Source organism: Pseudoliparis swirei, chromosome 10 (genome assembly GCF_029220125.1).
Source record: "Pseudoliparis swirei isolate HS2019 ecotype Mariana Trench chromosome 10, NWPU_hadal_v1, whole genome shotgun sequence".
NCBI lineage: Eukaryota > Metazoa > Chordata > Actinopteri > Perciformes > Liparidae > Pseudoliparis > Pseudoliparis swirei.
The window spans coordinates 9,048,800-9,072,577 of NC_079397.1; the positions used below are offsets into that span (position 1 = coordinate 9,048,800).

Below are 23,778 nucleotides of genomic sequence, written 5' to 3' on the forward strand. Positions count from 1 at the left end.
GGCGAGGAGGCGTGGCCGACGAGGATGACAAGTGAGAATGGATGGGGAGAAAAAAAAGTTCACTTCGTCGATATGATGGAAAGCATTTTTTGCCGTGACGTACTTCATAAACTCCTAAAATAAGAGCAAAGTGTGTGAGAGAGTGTCTCTTCTCTCCTTCTCGGCCTCCACTCCCTCGTGCAAACGAGGCATGACGGCACACACCCAGGGGGGAGGTCTCATGAGGGGATGAGTGACACGGCACTTTCAGGCTCTGAACTGCTGACTCGACACCTCCAACCAGACCCAGAATCGGGAGTAAAGGCCAAGTGTTGATTGTAGTCCTGTGGAATCACACGAGACTAGACGCCGCTTCCCAAAACCAGCGATTGATTGATTAACTCAAATGAAGGAGTGCCGACAACAACGGAGGAAGAGAAAAGGTGAAACACATGAGAGGATGAACCAGTGAAGGGCGAGCGGCCGTCAATGGAACCCAACAAGACAACGGAGCTCTACAAATAATGAATGAAGCCGGAGGTTTCTAAGGAGATACAATAGCAGGTAGTTTCCATTCAAAGACACACACACCCCTTTCTGCAGCCGCGGTGTGTGTGTGTGTGTGCTCTTTGGAACTTTTCTACAACAAACCAGAAAAGCAACATTAAAAGGAAGCAAGACAAATGACATCTTATTGATGGGACTCTACCAGAGTGCATGATGGGATGCCCTGGCCCGATATGTTTATCATCTTCGACAGAGTGACAGTAAACATGGCGTCCCGGGTCAGAGTCTGAATGCACAATAACAATCCGGGCAAGAGAGAGAGAGGGAGGAGAAATGTGATATGGGAACAAGCTTTTGTCCTCCCGCTTCCACTGATCCAGTTCACATGACACAGAACACACACACACACACACACGCACAAGCACACACACGCCTCTCTATTGATGTCTGGGGTCATACTGTTCCACCACACACTAGAAGCTCTTCTGAGAAACCCCTGAAGTATATGCAGCTCGTCTGTATAGATTGTGTGTGTGTGTGTGTGGTTAGAGTATGTAAAAAGTGTTTTAAAGAAAGAGGTAATAGCAAATGACTGCCTTGTGACGAGCTGTCAATACAAGACGTTGTTCTGCAGGGGAGGGAGGGGGCTCGGCAGATGGGGGGGGGGGGGTCCAATCCCTCTCCACACTACACATGCAGTGCAGGTATTAACAAAAGAAGCTCACGTATTCATCACGTGCCGCATACTGCAAGTGTGCGATCATGCGGTTTCAAAATAAAAGCACGCGTGGAGAAGGAGGGTGTTCTTCTAAAGGGATGCAAGAAGAAGAAGAAAATACATAGATGGACAGGGGTTTCCGAGTCAGAATAAAAAGCAAGGGCGACACGTGCACGGCTGTGGCAGGTGGGCGAGCATCTTCTAGAAGAGGAGGGTCTGCACCCTCACTTACCTCAGGGCCACGCGCACCGAGCTCTCATCCGGCCCGCCGCCGCTCATGGTGGACAGTCCCGACGCTCCGCTTATAAATAGCTTGATTTCCCTTTCTCTTTATCCTCTTACGAGACGAGAGCAGCGTCGCGGTCTGCCCGCGCTGCCTCTCCCTCCCTCGCTTCTATCTCGAGCTCTCACCGCCTCCTGCTCCTCGCCATGTTGTGTGAGATGGACCGGCTAACTCTGGTTTGGTATTGTTTGTGGTTTTCTTTCCATAATTGCCGGTGAGCGGCGCTCCGGTGATCCGCCGGTGGTCACCTCTCCAGAGGCATCGTCTCCGCCGCTTACCCCGGGGCAGAGTGACGCGCGCGCACGCGTGTGTGGACGAGCTGAGATCCACTTGGCGTGCGACTCTCGAGACAGAGGACGTAACTAGGCTCCTCCTCCTGAGCTATACCAATCCAATGGAGGGGGGGGGGACCACCTGACCCGCGACTCAAGAGAATAAATAACAATAATTAAGTGTTGATGGATGGATACTCATATTTTTCTGTTCAACAAATAATTATTTTCAACTTCTATTAATTTTTTTCAGGCATTTCATGTTTTTCAGTATTTTTTAAAATTGTTATTCGTGATTTAATTTATTTTTTATTTTTTATTTTTGCATAAGAAACATGCACCCTGTTCCTTTAAGAATTATGTCCGGCCTATGACCACAAATTATAATTATAATTAAGCCATAACAAAATATAGCATGAACTATCAATAACTATAATCCAATACAATGAGTTTGTGTGCAACTGTATTATCATTCCGATATTTCCAATTCAAATGACAAGATGACGCACTGAAGCTGTATGCAAATAAAGGATCACGGCTGCCACCTATTGGTCAGTTCTTGTTATTGCACTGTCGGGCTCATTGAGGTAATATACCTTCTTCACCAGCGGATGGCTCTACTAACTCAATTACTGCGTCTGAATGTAATACTACGTAGTATTTGTATGCAGGATAATACCGGATTTAACAGTTAGGATGCAAAAAAAGGTTAACATTGCAATCTTGATTTATTTAGTGTTTTTTTTCTGTTCCAGGTTTATTCTTGTTTGTTTTTTTCCTTCTATTAGTAATCCGTCAAATTAGATTTGTGAGCGCACACAAACCAACTACTTGGGCTATAAATAACTTTACATTCAATGTTAAACATTCAGGCCCATTTATTTCGAGGTTGCACTGTATTGTTTTTTATTAACAAGAAAATACATCTTCATCTTTCAACATAAAGTGACCGTAGCACATGATTTTTGTTTATACAGATGACCTTTATGCCGATGTACCTCTCTAGGTTCTAAAGTTAAAAGAATACAGGATTCCTACACATGCACGATAAGATCCAAAGAAAAGGAGGTTACAGAAATTAAAAAAGATAAAACAGTTATACGTCTTGGAGTTTTGATTGCAAACTGTAATCCGGAAGTAATTCCAACGTGTAGTAATCCCTGACTTTGAGAACCACTGTACTCGGGGTCATGCTCTCAGGGCTCTCAAGTTTTGAAGACAGGCAAGAGTGACATTTGCTTGATTCCTCCACGGTGAGGGCAGCGCGGCTCATGTTGGCGCGCTGCGGCACATTAAGACATTAAATAGCCGAGAGTTTTTTTCAGCGTGAGAAATACGATGTGTGGCGGGAGTGCGTGACTTAAGACCGAAATGCGTGAGTCTCACGCTCAATGCGTGACACTTGAGATCCCTGTGCTCTTCATTTTCCTTTTTCTTATCATCCCACTTCACACACACCATGTACAGTAAATACCAAATCAAACACCACCACAGGGCTCTGATAAGAAAATCATGTCACATGCACTATCGACACCGTCATAAAAATGATCAATTATCAAACCGGAGGGAAACCTGTATGAGCATGTGTACTCAGTCTTCATAAGAGATGCTTTATCATACATAATGGATACATTCAATTGATTACATACAAAAGGGCTAAAAGGGGAACTCTCAGTATCAAAGTGGTGTCACGACGGCACACAGCGAGGTCACTGAAGGCCGAACTTCACTGGGAAGTCAGTCGGCCATCTTAACTGGTCTCTGGAAGGGCTAAGAAATAATGAGGTGCCATGTTCGAAGATAAAAATCAATGGAGAAATTTTTTATAATCTTGTAGTAAGCCCAGAAGCGCCTCCAGACATGAAGACACAGCAGTATGTGTACAGATTGTAAAGCCCACTGAGGAAAATGTGTAATTTGTGATATTGGGCTATATAAAATAAACTGAATTGAAGTATGCTATCGGATACAAGTTTCACACTAACAAGCTAGTTAGCACAAACGTAATGCTAGCTAGTTGAACATTGGCCCCTCTACACTTTCTCTGTGCTTTAGCCACGGAGCAACACTACCACTCCTTTTGACGTCGAGTAAACACAGTATTCACTCCTTTAAACTCCTAAAAAAAAGGCAAATATCTAGCTATTGAGCTTTGAGCTAGCATTAGCTGTGGGCTGGCAGGGCTCCGTACTGGGCTTACATTTTTTTTAGGCAAATAAAAACCAAAAAATGTATTCCCCCCCCAAAAATAAAAATATTTAAGCTAAACCGAAGTGTGAAGCTTGCTGGGAAAAATGTCCCCTCGTCATCCATCGTCTGATCCTTTTTAAAGACGAAGGAGTAGTATTCCTGACATTTTGACTCTTAAAGCCGTGGTCATGCTTGTGGACGTCAGACTGTCTGCTCTTGAGCCAACCTCGTGTTTCGTTGTCAATCGGCGGCTCATCTGACCTCCTGTCGACTGAGTCTACACCAGGAGTAGTTAGTAGCATCCCCTTTAGGATGCATCAACATAGGATAGCCACATTGGGAGGGAAGGCAATCTACATTTGTCCTTCTGTAACCTAGCAACCATCACCCTGAGCAGAGCAGGGCTGCATCCAAATGGACTGTACACAAAAAGCCAAAAAGGGGGCGGTGGCAAAAAGCCTCAATGGAGCCAAGAGGTAGCACTTTGGATGCAGCCCCAGTTCAGACTATCAAAAGGCCTCGGGAGACGCACTCGACTATTTACATTATGGGTGCCATAACAAAGCAGTTGGCGCAGGTGCATTTACCTAAAACCGGTACTCATTTTACTCTCAGCGGACAATAAGCAGCCAGAACGTGTGGTTTGAAAACACGGCGGTGCACTCGTCTGCCGACGAGACTTTTTGTCTGTTCTCCGTCAACACCAAACAGAGAAAGATAGTGGCTTTTCCAAAAAATTCAGATGACTTTGAGTCAGGGTGTGTTGTGTAAATACATTCAGATTCAACCAGAATAATGTTCCAAAAGTGCTTCCACATATTACATTGGCTCAGTGATGTCCTAAAGGGGGCGCGTAGAAGAGCCAAACACTAGTTTGCTTCTAAAACACAGCGGTCATCTGTGTTTCTTTGTATCTTTAGGATTAAATCAACACATGAAACCTACAAAATAAAACAACTCCATAACCATGATCCCCATCCGTTTTCCTCAGAACAATCCGGGTGGCTAAAACTGGCTAAATGTCCTTTTCCTCACTCTTTAAGCATCTGAACCACAGCGTAAGAACCACCACATGAGAACAGCTTCAGGACTTTGTTGTTGTTGTTGTCGACAACAAAAATGAAGCACGTGTAACAAATTGCAGGGTTCACAGTATCACAACTTCAGATGAGTTGCTGGGGACAAACACGTCAGCGTACCGCCGTTAGCCACAAGACTACCTGCCGAGTGTCCTTGAGCCAGAAAGTAAACCCCCACCTGCCTGACTTCTAACTGTACTCCTGAATATTAGCCCTAATAAGTGGGAACACAACAATTAGGTCAACCCCGGTAAGGCCTCATACATGTGTGGAGCCTTTATCAGTGCACGTAAAAAACACACCACGTGATATTTAAAGACAATTCATTTGAGGAGCAAAACACATCAATCAAACTATTTCTCACGGCGTCGGCAATTTTTATAATGTGAAGTGTCCTAGAATTAGCCTAACGTGCCAGCCCATGGTCCCAAACAGGCGGAGAAGGACCCGCAGAGCACTGCTGACGAAGCAGAGTCCCAGCAGGCATCTGGCACACACAACACAAGACACACAAGTGTGTTTTGTGTCAACACGAGGGGGCGGGGCTTCAGTTTGAATGGCTACTTGTCCGACCATGAACAGTAAATGTGGGGCTATTTATAGACCGGACTACGGGGTCGGCTTGCTCTCCGCTCCTCTCATTTTGAAGAGGGAGCTAGCTGTGTTTGTCTAATAAACCAGAAAGCAATAGTTCGGGAATCGGACCCCCCTCCCGGTGCAGATGAGCCCACATCTGTGGCTCAAGGGTCCCAACAAGGGCTCAGATGAGGTAAAGAGGAGAGGGGACAGGACACACGGAAATCAAACAAAGGCATACTGTGACATCATGAAAAACAAAACAAAGTCTCTTTGTGACCTCTCAAAACCAAGAGGAAACATGGACTTCAGTAAGAACTAAAAACAAACTGCTAAATTATGAAGAAATGTGGATCCTGCACTACCCAGTACACTGGGTTTGAATACTGCTGCGGACATTATGAACAGTTTCTACATTAAAAAGCCTTCCAGCTAAAATGCAGCTATCGCCTCATTTGACTTGTGAGCTACCACAACAAACCGAAACAGCCCTCTAAAAGCAGATTAAAGTGCTTTCAAACAAACAAACAAATAAATTATCATCTCGGTGAAATTACACTTTTTTCTTCATTAAAAAAAAAATCTGTTTTGATCCTGATAAGGATGCTCGCTAAAAATAAAAATAAAAACTTCTAGGAACCTACAGCCGAGTGTGCAAGAAGGGAGAGATAATACTTGTGAATCCGCTTCACTCCCCTCCCGCCACCTCTCGGGTTGGAGGAGGGCAAAGGAGGGATGAGAAAGGAAGAGGGGGGGCGAAAAAACAAAACAGGCCTTAATAAGAGCCCTCCCTCGTTTTAAAGGGGGAGGGGCTCGGAGCGAGAGAGAAAACAAGCATAAGATAAACTGAGCCTGAAGATAAAACCAACAAACCCCCGACGGATTTCTCATTCTTCCATTGCCTCTTTGTCCCTCACCCCCCTCGATTGACTCTCTTCCCCCTCGGGGCCTCTCCTCTCCTCCCCCCTTCCCCTTCCTCTCACTCCTCGGTCGTTTTGAGGACAGAGTCGTCCCCCAGGATCTTGCACAGTTCGTTGAGGCGATGCTGCATCTCGGGAATGCCGGCCAGCTGCGTCTCCAGCCGCTGCTTCTCCTCGGTGAGCGAGAGACGCGCCGCCGTGTCCAGCTGCTCGAAGCGCCAGCCTCCCTCGCCGTCGAACTGCAGCAGGTGGGTGTGGTATTTCCTGCGAGGCGAAGAGAGGAGGGGGCGGGACTTGAAGTGGGAGGCGGACCAACCAGCAAGTGTGCCTTTCAGCCCTTTTTTATCCCCACCAATACAATCGAGACAATCTGGACTGGACCGCCTTACCACAGGGAGGGTCTGTGTGTGATGGAGAGCAGAGAGATGCCGGCGTCCTTGGCAGCCTGGAAGATCTTCCCCTCCACGTCGATGCTCACGGCGCTGGTGCACTCGTCCAACAGCGCGTACGTCGGCCTGGGGAACACATTGAATGATGACGCCGGTTAATCGGCGAGAAGATGTTAGAAAAGTGGAGACAATGAACCGCTGTCGGCTTCAGGCGTTGATAAGTACGACGCGTAGATGATGCGTTGAGCCTCAGCGCGGCCTTACTTGTGGTAGAACATGCGCGCCATGCCCATCCTCTGCTTCTCGCCTCCCGACAGCACGTCCTTCCAGTCCAGATCAGCATCCCAGCCTAAACCGCAACAGAGCAAACGACACGACCTCAGAGACGCGACTCAAAGATGTTTTTAGGATTTTAAACATGTTGAGAGAAGCCATTGCTTTGTCCACATGAGGGTGAAGGTGTAGATTGTGTGTAAGATGGGAACACATTACTACTTTCACGTAAAGAGATAATTAAAAAGATTTTTAACAATGTCATGAATAATTAAAATGTAAACAGACAGGTTATACGGACGCTTTCTTTCAGGCCGTCATACCAGCGGTTATTAAAAAAAAGGAGAGCGACAGCTGAGGTGGCAAGATGTTTTCTTTGAAAGGTTGAACCTGTCTTCCAAAGACGCAACAGGAAGTGAAGTGCAACTGTGTTGCATGCGTTCCAACGTTTGCGACAGGTGAAGCACGACTGCCAAGAATGTGCAACTTTTACTTTCACAGTGCGGCCGCTCACGGGTTAAACCCCGTTTCGCAGCTCGGAGCACAACAATAGGCCTCTTTGTTTGGTAATGAGAGGAGAGCGGCTGGCAAATAATGGCACACACTCACGGTGTTACGCGTCCACATTCTGGCTGGTACACATACATAACCTAGATAGCTTGATATTCTAAAAAATAAATATTTTTAAAAAGCATACATTGTGTAAAGGGACATTATTTTGGACGCATTTCAATTATCAGTCAATCAAAAATGTAGAAACCCTAACGCTGGAAGAAGAAGACTGAGCCATCGAGTACTTAATGCGATGCAGATTGTAAAGATTTCTGAGGCTAATTTGTAATTTGAGAGATTGGGCTATATAAAATAAACTCAATGTAATGGATCTGATGGTTCGGTCATGATATGTCGAGCCGATTGTTTGTCATGTCACGTGGGCATTTGGTCAATTTGAACAAGCTTATGGTTATTTTGCTTAATTTGGATATTTTTACGAGACGATGCTTCATTGGTCTGACTTTGTCCAGTTATTTGGTCTGATTGGTTATTTGGTCTGATCGATGGTTGGCTTGTCTGGTTTAAGTTGTCAGAAACCTTTACCCGAGCTATTTTAGTTTCTCTTCACTCTTCAATCTCTTATTTTCTGCTCTAAACACTCTTTGAGTTGCCGTCATTACTGCCCTACCTCCTTCTCTGGTGACGATGTGGTGGAGGTTGACGATGTCCAAGATGATGTCCAGGTCCTTGTCACGGATGCTTTTGGACGCCATGTCCTCCACCGAGTCCGGGTAGATCACCTGGTCCCGCAGTGAACCTATGGACATGTATGGCCTAAAGAACACACACACACACACCTTATCCACTGACCCTTCACTTCATCAAGTGCTTCACAAGTGTGTGTGTGTGTGTGTGCACAAAACCGACTGACAGAGAAGGACGACCGTTACACTTCTGTTGTATCCGTTACGGCTGCCAGCTGGCCGCCTCGTCCAGTGTATTAAATATTCACGCTCAGCAGGGAGTCTGCAGCTCCAGGCGACCACGGGTAAGATTACGTTTGGTGGTGTGTGGTTTGGGTTGGGTTCAGTCCTGCTGCTACTTCAATGGAGGATCAATCGCTCATTGCGGTCATCCTCCCGTTTACGTTTCACCGCTTCCGTGTCATTTGTGGCTGCAGTTCCCATCAATCAATCAGCGGATTCTCGTCTCCTTTTAGCCGAGTCTATCCATAAAATGTCAGCGGTGTGAAAACCACATTTTCCAGCGCAACATATTAATAAAAAAAGCTTATTTTGTCCAGCGAAGATATCGTGACTTAAAAACACAGGAAGTAGAAGATCTTTGGCTTTTTTTCCTTTTTAAAAGATTAAATGGGTGCTAATTAAGATTCTGCTGCCTGAAACATCAGATACTTTTTATTCCTAAGAAGTGACATCATACGAAGCTACCTTTCAGTTCAAATCGTGGAGCCGGTGACGCACACCGGCTGGTCGTGGTACCCCGATGATTGGATCTATTCGATTGGATCTATTGTCGTTGCACAGAGTTCAGGTACACAGGCAACGAAATGTATTCTCTGCATTTAACTTAGTTATTAGGAGCAGTGGGCTGCAGTGATGCGCCCGGGGAGCAACTGGGGGTTCAGTGCCTTGCTCATGGTCACTTCGACTTGCAACTAAAGGGGAGAGCGGGGATCGAACCGGCGACATTGGGGTTGCAGGACGACCCCAGGACGACACCCTTACCCCACTGAGCTACAGCCGCCCATGATACTCAAACTACTGTCAAGTGACTGCAACAACAAAGACGTTATTGTAATTGAAGGTATTTCAAGCCTTTTCTGGGTGGTAAATATTTTACTGTGGCCAGAGCTCTGGATTCTCTTTGTCGGCCACACACAGACACACACCGTGTTAAAATGGATTAGATTACTCCCAGGGCTCACCAGTACGATAACAAAGCCCTGCAGTTGTTTTATTACAACTCACACCTCTGCGGGATAAAAACATTTTATCTATTAATCATCAAAACAAGTGTATGTGTGTATACCTCTGAGGAATGTAGAACAAATGTTGGGGAGAGGGTTTGTAGAGGCGGCCGCTGTAGACCGGCCACAAGCCGCTGAGGATCCTGAACAGGGAGCTCTTCCCACAGCCGTTAGGGCCCGTGATCAACAGGTGCATGCCCTCTTCCACCTGGAATAAAGAAGAGAGAATACATTCTTTTAAGACGAGTCACACCACCGTATAATGCAGACAACATCAGCGTCAGTGGGCGTGAAGTTTATTGACAGACACGGGAAGAGTGGAACAATATCTCAGGGAGAATACACATCTGTCCTTTCTCTGAAATCGAAATTGAAAGTCAGATCACACTGTCGGGAGGCGTCCCCACTGCCTCTAGTTCCCCTGCAGGGTAGCAGAGAGTGTGTTTCTTTGTGTTTCTCAAGCCGCCACACACTGTGCTCTCGTGCATTCACACCATGAGGGCAGAGCTGAAAGCGTCTGGTTGCATAACCTTTTACATAATAGTCTGAAACAGAGACTCAACAGATCCTCCTGCTATCAACCAGCTCAATGTCAGCAGGTGTGTAAACCGCACACCAGCGCTCACAGCCAGGCGGGTGCAGCCTTGAGGTCCGACGGCCTGAGCTGCAAGCGCTGGTTTGAAATGCCGTAGTCTTTTCTAGAATTAAGGTCAGCATTGATCTGTCATGCTAAGCGTAGCGATATCCTCCCGGGGCAAAAAAGGGGAGGAAGGGAACACATCGTTCAAACCCGCAGGGTGCATCTGTTTCCTAACGAGACCACAGAGGACTCTTCAGAAAGGGTAATGAACTCCACGCGGACCACAACAAGCCTCGCGGAGCCGAGCGCCTGCAAACGCATCCGTAAAAAAAAAAACACGAACCTGCGGCGTGTCAATGAGTGCAGAGGACCGGAGTCTTACCTTCAGGTTCAGGCAGGCCACCACCACGTCCCCGTTCGGCGTGATGATCGGGACGTTCTCGCACACGATGCCCTTGTCCACGTCGATCACTTCCCCTGAACACAGGAAAGAAAAAGAGAGAAAGACCAAGAGAGAGAACATTGGGAGAATGAATGAGAGCACACGTTGAGGATTAGATCCATAAGCATGGACGTGAATGGGATAATAACACATCATAGGAGTTATGAGGTTACAGATATAAATAAAGTTTTGTTCTGGGGGTCAAACGAATATTGACACCAGGATATATGTGCAGTATTCCAACCTTTGACTTTGATTCTGAGAATTGTGTGTGGGATCTAGGAATGTATGGCGCTGACGCAAGTTGAGCCAGATAAGGGGTTGGCTCGCTGCCCAAACTTTGGAGAGAAAGTGTGTCTTAAAACCGTCTTTCGCTCATGTTGCCGTTGCTATGAGGACCGATCTCACTCTCAGGAGTCGAAGAAAAATGAGGAGTTGTGGTTGAAAATAACCGGTGGATGTCACACTGACGTTGAGTTGCTGTGATTCAAGTCAATAATGTAATGCGACCAAAGCCACTAGACTCTTGTTCAGTGGTAAAAGTTTGCCCACCATAGCAACAGTAACCGAGCGTGTTCCTCAGGCCTACCCTTGATCTCCAGCGGTCCTTCTATGTGCATGTCCGGCTTGCTCTTCTTCTTATCTCTGGTCGTGGCCGATACGGTGGAGCGCTTGTAAACGCCCCTCTGGACGTCCTCAAAGACCAAAAACATGTTGTGGACCCGGGCGGTGTAGCCCGCCAGCTCTGTCGCCTGTTCAACAAACACAAAAGGGGTCAAGGGTCACCACGGGCTAAGGTCAGGGAGATTCCAACGCAGCCAGGATCAGATTATGACACGGGTCACGGTCATGTGCAGAAAGTCCCTGATTGTGTGTGTGTGTGTTAAAGCAGAGGATATTTGGAGAAATTGTAGAGTATATCCACTCATTTGAATAGTCACTACAATATTAGAAAATATATATATACTGTATATACATACATAGGTGACACCTAAACATTACATGTTGCCAATGAGAGTTGTAAACTAGCTAGCAAGCGAACAGACAAGTTAGCAGCTAGCTAAAGGCAATGAATACATGTTTTAAATAGACAGCTAAAAGTAAACAGTTTGGAAGTAAAGAGTTCGCGAAACTTAATGAATTAACTGTTGAAATAACAACAATGAAATGGTTGAAATAGTTAACTAAAGGGACATTGTTGAAACAGTTTAGCATCAAATCATGGATAGCTAGATGGTTTAGATAATGAGCTTAAAGTAATTAATATATATATATATATCTATTTTAATAGTTAACTAAACATAATGGATAGCTAAATGGTAAAAGTTTCTGAAACATTTGGCTAAACGTAATGAATAGTTGAAATGGATGGCTAAATAATAGAATTAACAGTTGAAATTGTTTAGAAATATCGGCTCAAATAACTGAACGTAATGGATCAATTAAAATCACAAAGGCGGGTAACCACCTCTAGAGTGAGTCAGCGTGCACATGACCGCGTGTAATAGTGCAGAACCAAGAGCGGCTGTGTGGACTGTAAACTGCTCCTGGATCAGTTCTAATCTCTCAGAGTTGCGAGTTCCTCTGTTTGTTTACAGTCTGTAGGCTGAGCATGCACACATATACAAATTATGATAAAACAAACAGAAAATGTCAAATTATAAATCACATTCAAACCCAGGATAGACATAAAAAAGCATTAAGGTATGAAAGGGAAAGGAGATATAGATTAATTCATCAGCAATCGGCAAAACAACAACACAAACAGACCAGCAAGAAACAAAAAAACCTCTCGCTGTAGTGCTGCACCCTGCGGCCAGACAATGCAGCCTGTTGACACAGCTTCATTATATTAAAGAGTGAATTCTTGGACACCAGGTGGGGCTTTAGAGATGTGAAAGAGGCCAGCCAACCACAAATGAAATAAAACCTGTCCAGAAAGGGAGGGACGGGTGAGAGACGAGTGGAGGACTGACTGTGTGTTCTTATAAAGAAATGAATATTTATGGTTAAAACAGAGCACCGACGGATGAGGACAGACGTTAAACGGGCCGACGGGGATAAACAGAGCGCCACGCGGCACTGTTCCACTTCCTGATGCAGCAGAGCCTTCTCCCATCGCTTTGTTACGCTGATATCTCCCAACTGATCTCCACGGCGGCTAGCTATAAATAGATCCACAAGTGTGCTGCTGAAAGTCACTGATCATCACTTTGATAATCAGTCATTGATAACTACACTTCACATCCACATGGAAGTGAAATGTACAGCGATGTCGAACTCCCACAAGCCGATCCCCATCAGTGCTTTGTCTCCTGTGCAGCTTGACTCGACTGAACTATTCTCCAAACACAGAATAAAGTGATATAATTACTCTGAATTGATTGGGATCCTTCATCCACAACATCTGACCAGTCCTGACCGTAAAAGTATTTGAGCGCACGCTGCGAAGGAAAGCGGGAAAGATGCAGAAAAGCAGGAGGAAAGAGCAACAGATGGAGGACTCATCCCAGCCGGGCCGAGCCCTGAAGGGACCCGCTGAGAGGTTCCCGTGTTCCTTCCTCCCCTGTGATTACACCGGAGGTGACTTCACACACGCTCCAGGACAAACGTCAGCCGTCTGAACGACGCTGCATGGATGAGAAGCTCCACTTTAGTTTTGTTTTAACGGCGTGTGTGCAAACGGATTCCTCCTCCTGCCGCCGACTGACCGCTCGCACAAACCAAAAACAACGAATCCACGTCGGCCGTCGCGTGACACGGGCAGTGTTTTGGAGGAGTGTTTTGGAGGCGTGAGCGCGAGGAATGTGACGCACGCTGACACGTCTCTTGGCCTTGCGTGCAGAGTCTTGCTGACTGCCGCACACGTGACAACAACACTGCACACACACACACACACACACGGCAGGCTAAAACTTGTATCCTCCAGGGACGCAAGCCAGACTTCCAAAGAAACTTTTGTCCCTCTGCCACAGATTCTGCAGATTACCCTATAAATCTGGCATGTGCGTACATGTGTGTGTGTATGTATGCATGCGTGTGTGTGTGTGTGTGTGTGTGTGTGTGTGTGTGTGTGCGTGTGTTTGTTTTGAGAAAACCTGCTCACACTTAAGGAAGCAGAAAGCAGCCCGCTAGCACTTTTTAATAAATGATTCAGATTCTTCCTCTTTTCAACACCGTGTACTGCAGCCAAATCCTCTTATGGACCACACCGTGCAGAGAGAGAGAGAGAGAGAGAGAGAGAGTGCATGAATGAGTCTTGCTATTTTTTTTTGGGGGGGGGGGATTAAAATGCAACAAGAGATCGGGGATTTGGCCCTGGGTGAACGAGGCCGTTCATTTGGTGATTCTTTGCTCTTTCAGTCGTGACCCCAACAGATTCCGGTGCGTTCCACGCCGGGCGTCACGCGGGCGAGAGACGGCTGCACGGTGCGTGTCCGTCCATCTCTCGGCCACGCTGTGCACGCTGTAGCCCGTACGCGTCCACAGAGTTCATCTGTAGAGACTCGCCTTCATGAACATAGTTACTTTTGTGTTGCTTTAAGTCCTGAGGTGTTCGTGTGTTCCACTTTTTTTTTTTTTTTTTTACTTTGAAGTGAAAAGAGGGACATCCTCGTGAGCAGAGACAGGAGAGACGCGCACAAGTGGCGTCAACTTCAGCCGGCCGCGTCCTCACCTCTTTGTAGGAGGACATGATCCTCTCGATGGCGTCGCCGCCCGAGGCCAAGAGGTTGCGGGCGGTGGTGAAAGCCTCCGTCCTCTCGCTCACCATCATGTGCATCTGCCCGTCTGCCGTTTCTAACGGGAGACGAGGGGGGGAGAGGATGAGACGAGCGGGTTGTCGACGTACTCCCACACATGTCCCTACGGGCATGAGAAGCCCATGGAAATAAACTATTTAAATATCCACAAAGGGACTGGGTTGTAGCTATATTTTTGGTGTCACCGGGGCGGCGTGGGAGGCGGCTACTGCTCTCGCAGAAGCTCCTCTGCTTGAGGAGGAAGCAGAAGTGTGCCCTGTGAAATGTGCTTTCAAACCGTTATCGGGGCGTTAACATTGTGACAGCGGGCTCTCTCAGACACGCACGGCTTCGGGGCACCTCGAGGCCTCCCTTACTGTTGTCGGCGAAGCCGGTCGCTGTGATGATCGGCACGGCCACCATGACGAGCCCGCAGGCGCTCCACACGTACTTCATGAGGAACTGCTCGACCATGATGTACCAGAGACGCTTGGACAGGATCAGGTGCATCTGGTCAGCCAGGGCCCGGTAGCACTTCTGCAGCTGGCGCATCTCCACCTGCATAAGATCAACGTAGACACACACACACGTAAACACACACACACACATGCAACGTAGTCACTTCCTGCCTGTGTTCGACTGAAGTCCTCACCTGACCAGATAGTGGCCGATTATCTATCCGATTACACTCGGGGTGATAGGTGTTATGACATAAGAACCCTGGTAACACTTCATATCTCATGTTTATCACTGGATTTTACTTTTGGAAGTGCAAAGGTCGGAATGGAGGGTAAATGCATCTAAATGTAGTCACAATGTCCCATTTGGTCGGGTACAGTTAACCCATCTATGCAGTCTAACATACATGTTATATAATGTCTGTCATACTGAGAAACATACATTAAAGGAGATTATGGATCTACCTTTGTGGTCACAATGTAATACCGCCACATCTCGTCATAATTCAGTTCAATTCAGTTAATTTTGTATTGCCCAAAATCACAAATTCAAATCGGAGGGCTTTACAATCTGTACACAGAGATCCCTGACCTTTGACCTCACATCGGATCAGGAAAAACTCCCCCAAAATAGAAAAAAGAACTTTCACGTGGTAAAAAAGGGAAGAAAGCTTCAGGAGAGCAACAGAGGAGGACCCCTCTCCAGGATGGACATGAGAATATATGTCATGTGAAGAGTTGTCCAGCTGCCACACACACATACCTTGTGTCCCCTGTAGAACGCGATCTCCTCCGCATTGGCAATGATCCTGGAGTGGACATAGCGCAGGTAGCCCTTCCTGTGAGCCTCCTCGGCCACCAGCTTGCCGAACTTCGGCGAGCAGGCACGCAGGACCGTAGCCGTGATGAAGACAACCAGCCCCGCCAGCAAGGTGGGCCCTGTGGCGTTGGCCCCCCTGGACCTGGCGGTCCGGATCAGCGTGTAGGAGGTGAGCACCACGTCCAGGATCGGCTTGGTGAGGTTCGAGTAGAGGTGAGCCACCGACTGGGAGAACATCATCACGTCCTCCGTGAGCGACTGGTCCGGGTTGGAGAGCCTCCCGTCCATGTTGCTGACTTTGTAGTAGGTCTGATCCGTGAAGTAGGTCCGGTAGGCATGGTCCACCAGCCGGGTGCGGAAGGCCAGAGCCAGCTTGCACTCCAGGTACCGGATGACGCTGTTGACGAACGTGGCCGGGATGGCGATGAGGAGCCATTTCATCAGCTGGAAGATGAAACTCTTGGGTTCCTTCTCCACTATGGTTTTCACAATCTTCCCGTCCAAGCTGGCCACGTAAATAGACAGAAACGTCCTCGATACGAGCGCCACGGAATGCACGCAGAGCAAAGCGAGCTCCTTGGACAAGAGATTGGGGAAGAGGATTTTACCAAGTTCGAAGATCTGCTTAAAAAAATCCGCATTTACCCCGGGGGATGCTTTCTTGTGGTGCGCGGCGCCTATCTGCGTCTTTGCCAAACAGGTGGAGCCGTTCTCCGCTGTTGAAAGTCGGCGGTTACGCCCGGCGTCTTTGTTTTTGCCGAGCTGCCTGCGGATGATGGGGTACAGGGTTTTGACGCCGTAAGCGGCCGCCGCGAGAAAAACGGCGCGCTTCGCCGCAGCCGTGCGGTCCCATTTCACTCTGGACACCACATCGAGGATGTTGGACATGTTTTCAAAACGTTAGTCGTCTCTGCTGGCGATCCTCACGTTAACCATCCCCCAGACCCGACTCACCGCGTCGACATATAAGGAGAGACGGAGTTCTGGTGGTTGGATTGGTATGAAGCGAGTCCGATACATGTACCGCTACATCCTGCTCTTTTTTTCTGTCCCAGTGTCAATTGCGACAGACGACACTGCGTGCTCTTCCGGTTTGTGGATGTCAAAATAAAACTCAAGGTCAACTTTCCCCACCGTAGGAGGATACGTGGGCCGCGCCTTTTGACGTGGGGGTTTATTTTGATAAGTTGTTTCGCCTCACTTCCGGATATGTCATTATTATTTCCGCCTTTTAGCGCGCACTCTTTTTTATTGGTCGCGCCCCCGGCAGGAGACGACGATTGGTCCCGTGATGGACGTGACTAAGTAATCTTATATTTTAGTTTACGATATCCTTAGGCTAAAAATATGTCATACAGGGATTTGTTTTCCCGGTGAAAATATATTGTTGGAACCCAAAGTGACTACTGATAGTTTTTAAGAGAGTGGTTAACAGACATTCGCGGTTAATACACATTTCTGAACTTTTCCAAGTAGCGCGTGCAAGGATAGTGGTTGTTCCTCGCTCATCTCCCTGTCTTTTACGCAACAGCCTCGGTAGTAACGTGAACTGTTAGCTAACTGACGTTACTAATGCGAGGGTTGTTTTCACCACACTGACGCGTCCGTTGGTTCACCGACGGTTACAGGTCGCTGGAGATGAACTGGGTCGGGGGCTCGAGGTAAGAGAGGTGTCCCTTTAACAGGTGGTGTTACGGTTTAACAGGCAACCCTGTTAACTGGCGACTTTTCAGCCGAATACGTCCGTTGTTGTCGTGGTTACGACGGCCGTTTGGAAAATAGGATAGAGAACACGTATAGCTGTCCTCGTGAATGCCGCTTGGTTTAATGTTGTAATACAGTGTCAAATACATAATAATATATATACCAATTAAACAATGCGGCATTCACGGGGGTATAGCTCCGTGTTTTCTTCCTATTTCCAACACCTGTCTAACTACGACAACAATGGACGCGTTCGGTTCAAAGTCGCCAGTTAACACGGTCGCTTCTTAAACCGTAACACCGGTAAATTAACGTTATGTCACGTTAACGTCGTGACGGCTTTAATTGCAGGAACCGGTTTGCCGCGAAGAACGATGCAAAGAAACAGAGGGTGTGACGGCTCAATAACAAGTTGCCAACTTTACTATACTCTATATTTAAACTCCGAATACTTCCCGCTGAACTGTTCGTGTGTTTTGTTACTCCTCTCCTCCCTCCACAGGAGTTCTTTGAAAAGAGAAAAATGCAACACAAGTTGAAGAACTTGGGGTTGGCGGTGCCGGACTCCCCTCAAGGCACGAGCTCTGGTGGTATGGACCTGGTGACTTTGTTCATCGTCAACCAGATCGCTGCTAAGAAAGAAATTAAAGGTGAGAAGTACAAACTAGACATTTAAAGTTACATTATAAGTTAATGGTTCACACAAATATAACTAAACAAGCTGTAAAGGGGGGGGGGGGGTCAGTTCAGGAGGATAATGAATGGTAAACCCCTGTCTTTATGACCACCACATAACAGCTGGTCCACAATATGTATCAAATTCAGAATGTATAAGCAAATAAAGTATATTCCAAATAGGAAAACATCAAATAACACTGTTTTTGAAATAGGAATGATCTGTGTCTGATCTAAATGTGATCACAAATTCACCAATGTGTCGTATTCTCAGTGTGGCAACAATGTGTGTTTCAGATCCTCCAAAAGTGGCAGTTTTTGGCAGCTCTAAAGGAGGATCGAAGCACAAGAGAAACGAGCCCCTGGTACTCCCAATGAGCCCCTGCTCTCCATCACAGCTGAGTCTGGTGGAGGGCGAGCCTCAGTGGAGGTAAAGCTGGAGTATGGTCTGTATGGTCACATCAGATTTTGTCAGCATCAGCCTTGAATCAAATGTTTTTCTTTGAGTAGTAGATACACTGACTTTAAAACATGGTATTCAAGTGCTGAGTCCTCTCGGGCCAGTGACTTAAAGGACCAATAGGTTGTTTTTAGCCATTATCCATCACCTCTAGAATTAATACAGAATGCATTACCAACATCTATTGTGTATATTCTGTGTCAATGTCTAGCGATCAAGGACAGAGAAAAAGAAAGCATGTCATTCCTCGAGGCTTCAAGTGTGGGCAGGTTAGTCGCTTTTCATATTGCACTTTTTTGGGGGGGGCGTCTCACAAGCAAGAAGTGTTCTGGATTCAACTCACACGGGCCGGATTGGGCCCTTCTGTGTGGAGTTGGCATGTTCTCCCATTCTGTGTGTGTGTGTTTTTAATTCCGGGTCCACAAGCCTTCTACTACAATTTAAAGACATGCTAGTGTTGCTCGTTTATAGATGTGAATGTTGTCTGAGTGGTTTTTAAATAAAGCTGCTCGGTGGTGCTGTGGCGATCACCGTCCCCTCGCGGCAAGAGGGGCTCGATGGTTAAAAAGACCCTTCCTCTTCTGGTCCCCAGCTGTCACCTGTGCTGGAGTCGGCTTTCTCAGACAACAGCGCGTCTGACTACCTGCCACCCATGACCGGCCCCCTCAGCCCCTTCTCCTCCACCTCATCAGCTTCAGTCCAAGGTGGTGTTTTTTTATTTTTTAGCATAAACGCATATATTAAATTCAACAACGATGACGATGCATGTTAAATCTGCATGAATTATCTCCATCTCGGCCTCGTCAAACGGTCTTCCTCAGGAATATTCCCCCTGCAGCTGAACCTCCAGCAGAGGAGCCAGACACAGCTTCCTCGCCCCTGCTCCCTTCCCCTCTGGGACAGCGCAGTGCTGGGCCACGCCGAGGTAGACAACAGTTGATGTTACACAGGCACGTGCACAGACATTTTGGGGGGCAGGTGCTCAAACCAAAAAAAAGGGCACCCAATGCCAAAAAAAAATTCTGACAGAGTTGAAGCATAAGCATCAAAACACTGATGACGCTGTCCTCGACCTGCGTTTCCTCTGGCAGCATCAGACTGCTAGCTTACATTTTCTTTATGAATAACGATGAATTATTATATAGCAACAACAGTACAAGCGTTCTGATTGGCTCATGGGTCGTCATGCCAGCCACGTATTGCCCTCCTCGCTGGTCTGATACGGATCCGTATTGCTCTCTTACGTCATTTTCAAAATGAGCGATATTGATAGACATCAACAGCCAAGAGCAGTGGTCCTCAAACTAAGGCCCGCGGGCCGGATACGGCCCCCCTGCACATTTGGCCCGGCCCTCTGAAAAAGAGAGGCCTTATGATTTGTTTTTCAGTCTGGCCACGCAAATCCTAGACTAGCCCGTTAAATAGAACGGAATAAGAATTCTCTCTCTTCTCTCTCTCTCCTCTCTCTATTCTCTAAACATAACTAACGTCAGTAAACAGCTGGACGAGGCTTTGAAATCATGGATTTCGTGAGTTTTTGTTTGTTTATTTTTTTAGGAAACGTCGGACCAGTTGTGACGTCATGTTTTCAGCAGCGCTAATGTTGTGGTTGATTTATCACAGAACAACGTCAGGGGACAAACACCGTCATGACCTGTTTGCAGGGCTCTCAAGTGTCACGCATTGAGCGTGACAGTCACGCATTTCAGTCTTAAGTCACACACTCCCGCCACATCGTATTTATCACGCTGAAAAAAACGCTAAAAGGAAAGAGTCATTAGCAATGTGTATTCAATCAATACTTCAACTATCATCTGTGTTATATAACTCTCACTCTTGCCTGTCTTCAAAACTTGAGAGCCCTGTGTTTGTCTTGTGCTGCGGGTCAGAGGAGAAGGAGGTGCACCCGTTTAGTGGCGCGAGGAGCACTGCGCGAAGGAGGAAGTGGAGGAGAAGGGAGGGGCGCGGTGGGGGGAGGAGGAGGGGGGGCTCGTGGTCGCGGAGCATGTCGGGGCGAAATTCTCACAATAACTCAAATAAATGCCCCGTCGGATATTAAAACACTTTTGGGGGGACTTGATGACAGAGAGAATAACTTTTATTCTTAAATACTGAAGAATTAAAAAAGTGGGCTCCAGCAAAAAGGGCACTTTTCTCATCCAGGGCAAAGGGGAGGAGCTTGAGCACCACGAGGGCTCTATCTGTGCACGTGCCTGATGTTACACATTAATAGAATAATGCACACAGGCATGGAAACACTGTACATAGTACAATGTGCAAACTACCATCTAAAGACGCTTTCAATCAGCTTCATGTTGTGTGTCAAATAGTTGTGGAGTTTGCGTAAAGCAAAATGATCAGTGTTCAACGCTTTACAATTCACAAATACACACCTGGAGTAAAGCTAAGAGGGCAAACTGCTGCGTCGCATGTCACCAGAGGAAAGATTCTGTCTTCAAATATGTCACTCAGTCATTCTGAAGCGTACAGAACGTACCTGTAAATCCCTGCTTAATATAACAAAACAATCCATTTGTATTTGTAGCATTTATACTATCTCCAATACAATGAAATGATGAGGGACGGACCTCCTTTAGACTCGTCTTTGGTTCCTGACCAATAGGAGCTAGGAGCTCCTATGAGGGACTGATATGTGACCGTGTCTTCCTAGATATGATGCTACTTAAATATCTAAAACTGATTTTATTGTCAGTTCCAGCCTTTCTCCCAGCCCAGAGACATGACTGACTGTATCCCCTGGTCCTGCGCTCCAAATCCACCCCTCTTCCAACTGGAGACCCCCACAGCGGCCCAAGTCCTGTTTAGAAGTCCAGAGCGACGGTGAGGACACTAGAAGTCAACAAACTATTCCCTCTCTGCCATTTTGTCAGCACCCAGCGCGTATGCGTGTGTCATCACAGCAACACGGAGGCCTGGGACCAAGCGGGACGCGAGGTCACCTTCTCTCTCGGCCAGTTAGAGGACAAGGAGCCCGTGTTGGACTACACTCTCCACCGGGAAGAAAGTCAGCGGCAGTTTGAGGGGGAGGTCTTTCGGGGCTTCAGCACGGAAGAATGTGACGAAGAAGGTGAATACTGGTTGAAACCCGCCACGCGACCACAGTGACCTTCCTCTTGAGGTTAACGTGACATTGTGATTCCAGCGTCACATTTTGGGAGAGGGACGTCAAAGATATATCTCAAGGAGGAAACGGCTGCCGCGTCTTCAACGGCACAGTAGGTATCGACACACAGGCGAACACTTTAAAAACATCTTTGACATGAACAGTAATAGCTTTGTTTCCACGTCGTCTTATTGTTCCTCCTCGCTGTCAGAACGGTGCCTGACTCCCAGTGCATGGAGGTGGAGGGACGCCACCACACACACGTGAGTGTGTTCACTCAGCCTGTTATCGCCACCTGGTGGTGGAGTTTGTAACTGCAATGAAATTCAACACTAAATTATAAGGAAACAAACAGATAGTATCTGCTGGTCAAGTCAGAAAATGTCCACCTTGCTCATCACTACGAGTTTTCGCGTGGAGCTTCTCGCCGCAGCCGTTCATGGAGGAGCACGAGAGCGCTCTGCCCTTCTGAAGTGGGCAGTTGCAGTTTTACATGTTCATTCTGTTTCCTTCACAGCTCTCCAACTGCGCTGACGGGAACTCTTGTAAGTTTCCCTCCAGCCTCTCCAATCAAGCCTCCCATTTATTGTGTATGTGCCGGAGAAAAGACGATGAATTGAATAGATGTGGGTTTTCTTCTTCTTCTTTTCTTCACAGTCGCAGCGTGTCTCGAACACGGCGACGGCCCCGCGAACGGCTCCGAATACTCGGCGGGCTGCTCCTGCAGCGGAGGTTACCTCAGTTCAGACTCGGGTGACGTAAGTTCAGTTGCACTGCCACGTTTGGTCCGTCTTGCTGTCGCAGTGGGACCGCAGAATCCCCTCAGGGTTAAATTAGTCACAGTAGAGTTTGGTTTGAATATCGCAACACATACTGAATGTCTCGGGATTAAACTCCGAGTGTCAGCAGGAGTCATATCCTTCATGTCTTTCCCAACCGTATTTTAGGATGAAGAATGCCGTCAGCCACCAGGTCTTCAGGCTGCTGCCTCCTCACATATGGACCGAGTCTTTTGTGCCGACGGCCTCGACTCATGCGCGGCCTCGCAGGGGAGTGCGAAACAAAGGCTCTCCAGGCCCGCCACCCCGCTCCTGAACCCCGGAACGGGCTTCAGAGATCAGGAAGTTACGGGGAACGCGGTGTTCCAAGTGAAAGGCCGGGGGAGCAACGCACCTCCGGCGTTGGCTCAAAGTCAGAGCTCAGAGGCGTGCACCTGCAAGAAGACGTCCGCGGAAACCCGAGAGGCGGGAACTCAAACCGCCGGCAACCTCGCGGCCGAGACGCGCGACACCTGGACTCAGTGCGGCGGCGCAGAAGCCGGCCGGCTCGACGCTCGGCTTCCACCTGTGGACGTGTCGGTGCAGCCTCCGGCCACAGGGAGGCAAACCGACACCGCCGCAGAGCCGAGAGCTCACACACCTCCATCACACAAGTGGAGGAGCGGAGAGAAGCACACGCCCTGGACCAGGAAGCCGTCCAACCCGACGATCGGTGCCGGCAGCAGCTTCGTAAACAAGAGCGCTGATGGCAGAGCGGACCCGCAGAGACCGAGAAACCCGTTTCTAGAGGCTCTCAGCGGGACCGACGGCGGAGGTACAACAGGAGGGTGGAAGACAGTCACTCTGAGTGGGAATCAAGAAACCGAAAGATTCATATTCACACCCTTCAGTCTTTGAATGCTGCACATTGTGTGTAGTTTGTTGACTGTGCGTCTTCTCTGCTGTTGTTTCTCATGTAGGAAAGGACGAAGCAGAGGACAGAGGCCGGCAGGAAAATGGCCGTCTGATGAAAGGCCTTTCAGACGAAGCGATGGAGGAGGTCACATCTGGCACCGCGGCTCACAGACTCTCCGAAGAGGCCGAGACTCTCCAGGAAATAGCCGACATCTTGCTCCTGCTCAAGCGGAGGAAGGAAGTGACGCAGTGAGGAAGCAGGAGTGGAGGAAATGAGCAGGAAGCTTATCATGCCCGTTCAGTGCACATGTCGTTTTATTTATAGCAGTATTTAATTTGTTTGTTTTAAGCAGACAAACCACACACAATATTCAGTGTTTGTTCAAAGTGTGATGAAAGAGGGAAATAAAGCCCCGAAGCGTGACTCAGAC

The 23,778-nt window shown here is 47.6% G+C and overlaps 3 protein-coding genes across 6 annotated transcripts in view; 1 reads left to right on the forward strand and 2 right to left on the reverse strand.

Moving 5' to 3' along the window:
* LOC130200441 (kinesin-like protein KIF21A) overlaps positions 1-1,800 on the reverse strand; it is a 36,019-nt gene extending 34,219 nt beyond the window's left edge. The window contains 1 exon segment of the mRNA XM_056424735.1: positions 1,437-1,800. Within this exon segment, the coding sequence (XP_056280710.1) occupies positions 1,437-1,483 (47 nt within the window). The 5' untranslated portion in view covers positions 1,484-1,800.
* Positions 1,801-2,619: 819 nt separating this feature from the next.
* On the reverse strand, positions 2,620-16,755 carry LOC130200230 (ATP-binding cassette sub-family D member 2-like). Its single transcript, XM_056424280.1, has 10 exons — positions 15,655-16,755; positions 14,811-14,991; positions 14,370-14,491; positions 11,283-11,445; positions 10,634-10,728; positions 9,734-9,879; positions 8,370-8,515; positions 7,178-7,262; positions 6,914-7,039; positions 2,620-6,788 (listed from the first exon to the last, which is right to left on the reverse strand). The coding sequence occupies exons 1-10, from the start codon at positions 16,597-16,599 to the stop codon at positions 6,584-6,586; spliced, it is 2,214 nt and encodes a 737-aa protein (XP_056280255.1). The 5' UTR covers positions 16,600-16,755; the 3' UTR covers positions 2,620-6,583.
* On the forward strand, positions 15,864-23,771 carry LOC130200231 (uncharacterized). 4 transcript variants are annotated; one of them, XM_056424282.1, is made up of 15 exons: positions 16,996-17,372; positions 17,767-17,806; positions 17,918-18,065; positions 18,388-18,520; positions 18,762-18,819; positions 19,143-19,254; positions 19,372-19,475; positions 21,270-21,391; positions 21,472-21,638; positions 21,714-21,786; positions 21,886-21,937; positions 22,192-22,219; positions 22,332-22,432; positions 22,622-23,267; positions 23,413-23,771. In XM_056424282.1, exons 1-15 carry the CDS (start codon positions 17,350-17,352, stop codon positions 23,598-23,600), a joined length of 1,995 nt encoding a protein of 664 aa, XP_056280257.1. In that variant the 5' UTR covers positions 16,996-17,349; the 3' UTR covers positions 23,601-23,771. The 4 variants fall into 4 exon arrangements, with proteins under 4 accessions (XP_056280260.1, XP_056280257.1, XP_056280256.1 ...); XM_056424281.1 differs by having other exon boundaries at positions 16,997-17,372; positions 21,264-21,391; XM_056424285.1 differs by lacking the exons at positions 16,996-17,372; positions 17,767-17,806 and adding an exon at positions 15,864-15,880 and having other exon boundaries at positions 21,264-21,391.
* Positions 23,772-23,778: the final 7 nt, after the last annotated feature.